General features: G+C 38.6%; 1 protein-coding gene across 1 annotated transcript in view; it reads right to left on the bottom strand.

Annotated features, from left to right (window-relative positions):
• Positions 1-5106: 5106 nt before the first annotated feature.
• hbegf.L (heparin-binding EGF-like growth factor L homeolog) overlaps positions 5107-9559 on the bottom strand; it is a 28423-nt gene continuing 23970 nt past the window's right edge. The window contains exons 3-5 of the mRNA XM_018252113.2: positions 8998-9166; positions 7837-7992; positions 5107-5441 (exon numbers count right to left, since the gene is read on the bottom strand). Coding sequence (XP_018107602.1) covers positions 5375-5441; positions 7837-7992; positions 8998-9166 — 392 coding nt within the window. The 3' untranslated portion in view covers positions 5107-5374. The remainder of the gene's footprint in view (positions 5442-7836; positions 7993-8997; positions 9167-9559) is intronic.

Below are 9559 nucleotides of genomic sequence, written 5' to 3'. Positions count from 1 at the left end.
CTTTCACTATATTATGCTTTTTTTCCCTCCTGGATCCTATTTGTATGAGAATACCTCTTATTACACATTTGTGTGTCTCCAAACACGTTACTGAGGAGACTTATTTTATATATATATATATATACACACACACACACACACACATATATACTGCACTTCTTGCACCAGCCTAAAGTTTCAGCTTGTCAATAGCAGCAATAATCCAGGACTTCAAACTTTTCACAGGGGGGGGTCACCATCTTGGAAAGTGTTTGTAAAAACTCAGTGGGTTCTGAGCAGCTGTTGAGAAGCTAAGCTTATCGCAAATTATCAAGCAGAAAATGAGATAGGCCTGTAATATAAACTGATGCTACAAGTCTGTTATTAAATTCTGATGAAATTTGCACTGGTTTCTGTGCTGCCATGTAGTAATTATCTGTATTAATTACTAATCAGCCTGATATTGTGACATTTATATTCTATGTGTACTGTATATTGTGAGTCGATGCCTAAGCTCAGTAAGTGACAGCAGCACAGAGCATGTGCAGTGAATCAGCAGAAAAGAAGATGGGGAGCTACTGGGGCATCTTTGGAGATGCATATATTTATTGCTAAAGGGATGAGGTTGCCTTGGGCTCGTACAGAAACTCAAAACATAATGTACAACATTTCTAGCTACTTCTTTAGTTAAGCTTTACTTCCTATTTTATAGCTATATAGCACACAGTGTTTGAAAGTGGTATGCTAGAGATTGGCTTTTTGAAGGGGTTAGTCATCTCAAAACATGTTATCTTTGCTTTAATAAGCTGAAAGAGCATAACACAAAGTAGGAAACAATGCTAGCCATTCAGATACATAAAAAAGCATAGTCATAAAACATGTTCAATATGTAATAATATCCCTATAGGCAGTACTGAGCCAAAGATTTGGGATGTCCAAGGCCTGTGCCCAATAGCAACCAATCAGTGATTAGCTTTTTTTTCATCCAGCTGCAGGTTGAACAGTGAAAGCAATCATCCGATTGGTTGCTGTGGGTTACTGCCAAGGTTCAAATTTGCCCAATTTTTATAAATGACCACCCCGGAACGTTGTGCTTCAAATCTCTCATGTGCAGAGATGCTTGCAGAGTCTAGACTATAGATGGGCCAAAACTAGGGGAAGGCAGGTAAAAGAGCTACGTGTTCACTCTGTTGCACCCTAGGCAAGTACCTCTTCTGCCTCCTCCTAGTTTAGCTCCTGTCCATAGAGGAAACACATGGCCTGCCTATAAATAAGGTATATGTGTGTGTTTTATACTCCAGATCCACGGTAAACGTTATGCTTAAAACTTTTTAATGAGTTCCCCCTTCAACTCAGATGCATTACACAATTGTATTTTCTGAAATCATGGAAAAACCACATGGAAACATTTTTTGTTGAACATTTATAATACTTTAAATAAATACAATGCAGAATTATGCATTTAATACATAAATATTGTTAAAATATAAACAGTGGCTCAAAATTAGGTCATTTTGCAACATAATTTAATTATGTACATCCATAAATGAAATGTAATACAAAAACCTGCTTTATAAATATTAATATAAAAGTTAGCCATGGGTGATGCTTTATTACAGTTTTGTATCATTTGCACCAAATTGCCTTAGACATCCCCCCACAGAATATAGGGAATATTGTGCCCCCCTATTGTAAAATAAGGTTGTTAGAAATCATAGAGGAATTCCATGGCCCTATAAAGGCACAAAGCCAAGAGCTTTTATACAGGTAATGGAACTCCAAAATGACTTCTACTATCCTCATATTTTACAACATGGGGGTACAATATTGTATTGTTTATAATATACAAGTTTCAGTGAGTCATGTGACACAAATGACATCACTGAGCACCGAGTATAACCAATGACATCACTAAGCACCGTTTATAAGGATATACATGACTTATACATGAATTCGGCAGGTTTTAGGTGGTGAATAGTCAATTCGAATTCTTAAAGGGCCATGATAAATCTCGAAAATCAGATAAGAATTTTCAAAAAAACTCGAACCGAGTTAGGATAATTCCCTAGATGAATTTGACAGTTATGACCATAAAAAAAATTAGAATTTTCAGTTCAACCCATAATAAATCTGCCCCTTAGATGCGTGCATAAAACGTGAGCTTAAGGGCAGGACTACATGACGAGCTTGGACCCGACACGTCGCAATGCGACTAAACGCATGCGACGTGTCAGATGTTTTACATAACACGGACGTGAAAGAGAAATCGCATGTTACAACTACACTGATACGACTGTCGGATGAAAACGCGCGCTGCGTTTAGTCGCATTACGACGTGTCGGGTCCAAGAGTCCTGCCCTTAGACATTCTGCATGTTCTACTTTCTTTTTTTTATCGGAGAGTAAAAGTCTGATGCAAAAATACCCTCCCCAACATTTTTTTTTTTTTTTAACTTGAAATTTCTGACGTTACTATGCTTTAGCAGATCATTCAAATGTTTTTGGCCAATAGCAGTGGAACTGTATCACAGCTCTATGACTGTGTATTTATTTTATATAGCGTATTTATTTCACTAAAGAATAATACAAGTCTCCCATTCCAAACGTTACCAAACTGCACTAGCTTGGAAGACAATTAGGGTGGGATTTCTGGCTATGGCACATGCAGCATTTTTGTGCTGCTACTTGCCACAGAATACTGCTCATTCATATGAATGGGAAGCACTGCACGTTGCTTTGCACTGGTGATTATCACCTGAAAATGAAGCAGAGGAGGATGACCTATAGTGCTTCCCAGTCATGTGAATAGGCAGTTGACTGTGGTAGAATAGAGCAGTGTTTGATTGCCAGCAATCAACTTAGCCCTTAGCGTGAATGCTTACATTCTCATCTGGATGCACCTAGAACTATAGGAGAGTGATTGTTAGAGATACATGAATCAGTTATGCAACACTATTACTGACTTAGGTGGGCCAGACCAAATGTTGGACCAGGGAACTTGAACTTAAAAGCTAGGGCCACACATCCCCAATCCACAGGCTGATTTCAGTCCCTACCTCAGGCTAGTAGCCTCCTTCTTTTGAAATGCGGCCTCCCGTTTCAAAGCTGAAATCTGCCACGTGTATTCATGCCGGATCCAACACAATGGTTCTGGACACAAAAGAACAAGGAGGCTTACTGCCTGCGGTAGGGGCTGAAATTGGCCTGTGGATTTCAGCAGGCTGATTTCATCCCAGTGTGGCCAAAACCAAACAAGCTTGTTTACCAATATCTGGCCAAATTTGCATAAGCCACCAACCTGTGATTGGCTCTACAGTCAGTTGCAGGTAGAACAATGAAATCCTTCACAATTTACCCTACTGACAGGCATCAACCAAGCATGGACTGCCATTAACCATGAGACTGGCGAGGGCTTTCATTTATCCAACAACAAATGAGAGATATACCATAGCCATACCACTCTTATACATATGATAATATACAGAGGATCCAACTGTGTCATTGGGAGTTCTCTAGACTATATTTGTACTGTTTGCACGAACAAAGTCAGTTGTGTTTGGGCCCAACAAAATCTCTCTTTAGGGTCCTCCCTGATGACTAGATCATCAATAATGTTAGCTGTTTTACAGATGTAATAAAAACAGCTCAGCACATGTTTAGCAGAAGCTTTATTATTTTCAGTGATGCTTCAAACCCATCATTTTTGAATTCGACCAAACACTGAATCTTTCAAAAAAAAAAAAAAAAATCTGGTAGGCCACCCAGGTGAATCTGACCCTTCATTAACATATTCATACTTAATGTCAGATACTCTGCAGCGCCAATGCAAATGTGCGCTCTTCAGTTGTCCTATGAATTAAGTCACAATATCTTACAGACTTGAGGACCAAGGACTTGACTGAATCAGACTCTCTGCCAAGTGTAAATAAACCCAAAAGTGGTTTGGTTTCAAATCACCAGTCAGCTAGTACCAAAAATCAGTGATTTTAGGTTTCAGTGAAATACTAAATCGTAGACACTACATTTGCCCAGATACTAATCCAAACCATGATCCTATTTTACATTTAAAAACTGTAGTGACATTGACATCATAACTAACTGTTCCTGTTATCCTTTCTTTCGCTCCTCAGCCTTACAGGTTTTCCTTCATTATCAAATATCTAACCCAGGGATCCCCAACCTTTTTTTACCCATGAGCAACATTCGGATGTAAAAAGAGTTGGGGAGCAACACAAGCATGAAAATAGTCCCTTGCGTGCCAAATAAGTGCAGTGATTGGCTATTTGGTAGCCCCTATGTGGACTGGTAGCCTACAGGAGGTTCTGTTTGGCAGCACACCTGGTTTTTATGCAACCAAGACTTGCCTCCAAGTCAGAAATTCAAAATAAGCCCCTGATTTGAGGCCACTCCAAGGGGTTTGTGAGCAACATATTGCTCACGAGCCACTGGTTGGGGATCATTGATCTAACTAATGTATAATTCATAAATAGGGCTTTCTTTCTATTTAAACCCGATACGGTATTGTTTCTGTAAGGGATTGCCTTATGTTTAGATACTCTATAAATACTTACTGGGTACAAACCTGAATAGGGTTTGTGGAGCTACCATATGGCAAACTGTGTTGAACTCAATTCTATCCCCTTGGATAAATATACAAAAATCAGACTATACTTTCTTCCATTACAAACATTTCTCTACCATTATGCTCACATGCGTTACACAGCAACTCGTCAATATATTATAGGACTTTTTCAAAGAGTCATATACACAGATGTCCTTTTCCAAGTTACTTTCTTAAACCACTATTGCTATTCTTAAGAACAGGAAATCCATTGCAATGTTAAATCCTTCTTTTCATTGGAAACCTAAGGCAAGAGAAACACCAGGGTTACAAGTGTGAACAGCAGCAGCTGTGTGTTCGGCTATGCACCCCACATTCATTAGAACAACAAGCCAGGGGCCTAATACATACACACTTGTCAGTGGAAGGTCTAAACTGACAAAGAACCAATTTGTTAGCTGCAGTTTGCTATATACCTGGAAAAATGCAAGATGAGATGTCTGAAGGCATAATATTGTCTGCTACTCTGCTGTAGGTGGTGTCATAAATGAAAAAAAAAATACTATAAAAATTAAAACCCAATTTAATCATAGATGCATCTATTATTTCAAAGGGTTGTATGAATTATTGCAATTCCGCTCTTTGGTTATTAAAACTGTCCATAAGTGAATTCCGATTTCAGTCTTCAGTCCTCTCAGGCAGTGGCATTCAGGTCACAAAGGTGTGGACTCAATCCAGGTAAAAATTTGACATTAACAGAAAAAAAAAAGATCAACCCGTAACTTTTCTATTCCAAATGTGATGTCCCGTCAGTTTTAAAGGCAAGGAATCATATTTATGCAGTATTTCCAAGTTTGAATTTCTCCTCATTTTCCACATTATAAGCTCCTCTTTTATGGTACCTAAAAATAATACGAGGTGTTGGTAAGTATAAAGAGCAAATATTACATTCACATTTAACTGGTATAATCATTTAGAACCATGTACTCAAAAATGCTTAGACAGAGGACACAGCTAATAAAACTATGAAACCACTTTTTAAACCAAAGCAAAGTTACCTAGACAGCGTTTTGGAAGTAAGAAGTGTCAAAATTAGTACACATACCCCCAAATGTAATAAAAGGCACTAAATTTGCCCAGGATCAGTGACCTATAACAACAAATAAGATATTTGGGTGATTGGTAAATGCTACCTGCTGATTGGTTTCTATGGGTTACTGCTCCTGGGCAAACAGTGTATTTTATTACATTACCCCCATAGTCTGTAAAGTAAAGAATATCAACACCATTTAAACAAATGCTTATTTCAGTGAAGATTTAACCCCTTTTATGCTAGGTCGGTAAACATAGCATAGCATAGATCAAAAATAAATCCGGGAGAATATTTATCAAAGAGTAAAACTAAAGTTCACTAGAGTGAAATTCCTCCACTTCCAATTTACTTGTATGGGATTTTCAGGGAAATATTAATGTTTAAGGGCAACACTCACTTTCACCCTTTGATAAATATGTCAGACTGGCAGAATGTGGTGGGCTCTAGTTTCTTTCTTTGAAAAATATGCCCCCTAAAAGAGAAAAATCGACAGCACCAGCACAATTGTACTTATGTGCTGACAAAATGAATCAAAAAACAAAACATACATTTATGTAGAAGTACGGACACCCGGCATTTGAAAATGTAAGAGTCGTTTTATGCCCTGATTCAAACTGGTTTTGTTCGTACACAGAATGTGGAAATATGTAGTGCAAATAAAGGCAGTATCTCAATTAAAAACCACACCAACACCATCGGTTAGGAAATCCATGAATCTGGGTTGTCTCTTCTAAAATGGGGCAATTGGGTGCATCGTTTTGACTAATTTTGATATTTTTACTGAATTAAACGCTGCAATGTATGTTTGTGAGATTTCTATTTTTCCAAACAGCATGATGCTACTACCTCTGTAATTAGCATTGTTTGTGGAACACTGCCCACTTCTCATAGTGCTTTGAACCTTGGCAAAATGGCTTCTTGGCCTCATCTGACCAGAAAACCTCTCACATCACAACTGACATGGCTTTTTTTGTGCATGGTAGTATCATGTTCAGGGCCGAACTAGGGCCCACCGGGGCTGCTACCCCAGGGCCCCCCTCCGGACTCCCTTGCAGTGGCGGCGTGCCGTGCGTCTGTGCACGGTGCTGCGTCTGTGCGCAAAGTTTTCTTCCGCAACCTCCGACAAAGGAGGTCAAGGCATTAAGAGCAACATGTGGGTTCAGACCTGAGCCCAGCGGGGCCCACAAGAGCCGGGGCCCACCGAGTTTTTTCCCAGTGCCTGCCGGCCCAGTCAGACCCTGATCATGTTGTGGGACTACATCTCATTAGCAGCGACTGGACATCTTGTTCAAATTTAAGGGCAATAGATGGTGCAAAATACAGGGAAATACTACAAGTGAACCAGTTTAGATTCAAAATATTATGCCAAAATGACAGTGTAATAGTCCAAGAACTAATAGGGGGTGTCCTACAATGGGCTAGCCAAAACCATGTTAGCAATGCTACTAAGAAAGGAGGCCATCTAACCTGGATAACCTGGAGCTAGGCATGTGCCTAGAAGACTTAATCACCCAAACAATTAACACAACTGGTATCCTTAGCCCAAATGGCTTAGAGCTGTTACTGCTGCAAAAGATGGCTCTGCAGAACATGTGTGTGTTAGGTACCTTTCCAGAAACGGGGAACTATCGCAAAAATGAAAACTCAATATAAGCTTCCTCATACTGAAGAAACTTTCTAAATATAATCAATTAAAAATTCTGTATTGTTTCTGAAATAATAAAGTTTATCTTCACTAGTCCTCTCAGCATCTGTTTCTCTTCATTCTGTCTTCTTGCAGAATTATTATTAGGTAGGCTTATTTTCAGTCTTCTCCTCTTGGTACCTTTCCAGAAACTGCAAGCAGGCTCCCCTAGCCATGTGTTTTCCAAGTCCACCTAGACCTCACTGTTCCTACATATATTTAAGCCTATGCTCATTTTCTTTGGTTCCCCTTCAATGATTACTTGCCTGAAATGCAGAAATGTTCAGAGCCAATTCCAAGCCAAATGGGCCTCATTGTTCCTATCGATTTAGCTGCTCTTCTTTTTCCTGGTTCCACCCATAGTGGTAGAACTAGCAGGGATATCCTTTTACTTAAAGTAATATAAGGTCATCTTATATGTATTTTTCAGCATGTAATTGATAAATATATCCACACTTAAGGGTTACAATGAATTAAAATACTGTATAGATGCATCATAAAAAATAAAATCTGAACCTACCTTAAAATTAGCAGAGATGAAATAATAATTAAACAAACCGATGAGAGTACAACTGCTACTACTGCCAAGACTGTGGTCTGATCATATGGATTTAAAGGATTTTCCACTGGAAGGGTAAGTGCATGACATCTCTCACCATGATAATCTGCTTGACACCTAAAGAGCAAAAGAGGGCAAATCAGAGACACAAACGGACAATGGAAGAGGAACATGTTGACATATTTGATGGAGGTTGAACAAGCAGGTTCAATTTAGACCTTTCGATGCAAGCAGTTTAACGAATAGGCGTGAGCCAGCATAAATGTAAAGATTGCCTCAGTCTATTGGGCCATTGGCCGGCCCCCATGCCCAAATCAAGTTCATTGATTTGGATTTTTACCTGTTGCCTTCTTTAGGATATAATTTAAAGGGATTCTGTCATGATTTTTATGGTGTCATTTTTATTTCTAAATTACACTTTTTACACTGTAAATAATTGACTCTTAACATGTAAAATGTAATTGCTGAACCAACAAGTGTATTTTTTTTTGTTGTAATAATGGTGTGTAGGCAGCCATCTCAGGTCATTTTGCCTGGTCATGTGGTTTCAGAAAGAGCCAGCACTTTAGGATGGAAATGCTTTCTGATAGGCTATTGTTTCTCCTACTCAATGTAACTGAAGGTGTCACAGTGGGACCGGGATTTTTACTATCGAGTGCTGTTTTTATATCTACCAGGCACCTGTCAGGGAGCTGCTATCTGGTTACCTTCCCATTGTTCTATTGTTAGAATACTAGGGGTGGGGGTGGAAGGGAAAATATCTCTAAAATTTGCCGTACAGCAGTAAAGAGTGACTGAAGTTTAACGGAGCATGACCAAGGGCTCCTGGGAAACTGACAATATGTCTAGCCCATGTTAGATTACAAAATTAAATATAAAAAAATCAGTTTGCTCTTTTAAAAAACAGAATTCAGTGCACAAGTCTGCTGGACCAGCACTTTTTGCATGACAGTATCCCTCCTTTAAGAAGAATTAAGAAAAATACCAGCTTCTTCATGAGGTTTCACCCTCCGGATGCTTCACATGTTCAACAACTTAATCTTAAAACATACGGCATGAAACAAACTCTGAAGTGACAATTATTTCCTCTGTTAAAGAAGTGAAAATAAAAATAGCACATACACACAGGATGGTGCCTTAATTGCTTTGATGTATCGACATTCTCCATGAATGCAATAATCTTTGTACTTTTTTTTACAAGGATCTCGTTTCCTTCCTTTTCCTTTCTTGCCTCTTGAGTTTTGACCTTTATTTTGTCGTTCTGTGCTCAGTGGCTTTGAGGGAGATACCGCTAAAGAAAACAAAAAGGGAAGGAAAAAAAAAAAAAGTACACAGTATATTAATGTTACTAGTTATGCATAGTTCTCAGATTGCAATAAATCCATGCAAAGTCAAATTGTATACAGTGCAATATAAAATGGGACAGAAGTTTACAATAATCTAAAATGTAATTTTCAACCAGTGTTTTCTGACTTCTTTCTGGATCCATAATGCCATGTACAAAGCAGAAGATACCCAGTTCCAATAAAGTGTTATTTTGAGAAACGTAACTGATTCCATGAACTTAACCAAGAGACCAAACGTTTATTAAAACAAACTTTTAAAATAATTGTTTTTGCTTTTAAAACGGTTAGTTGAGTTGTTGGGTGTGAGAGGTCATTATAGACTGCTCAGCAAAACATTT

This window comes from Xenopus laevis, chromosome 3L (assembly GCF_017654675.1).
Source record: "Xenopus laevis strain J_2021 chromosome 3L, Xenopus_laevis_v10.1, whole genome shotgun sequence".
Classification (NCBI taxonomy): Eukaryota; Metazoa; Chordata; class Amphibia; order Anura; family Pipidae; genus Xenopus; species Xenopus laevis.
The sequence above is the reverse complement of the archived record's forward strand: the minus strand, read 5'-3'. Positions and strand labels throughout refer to the sequence as shown.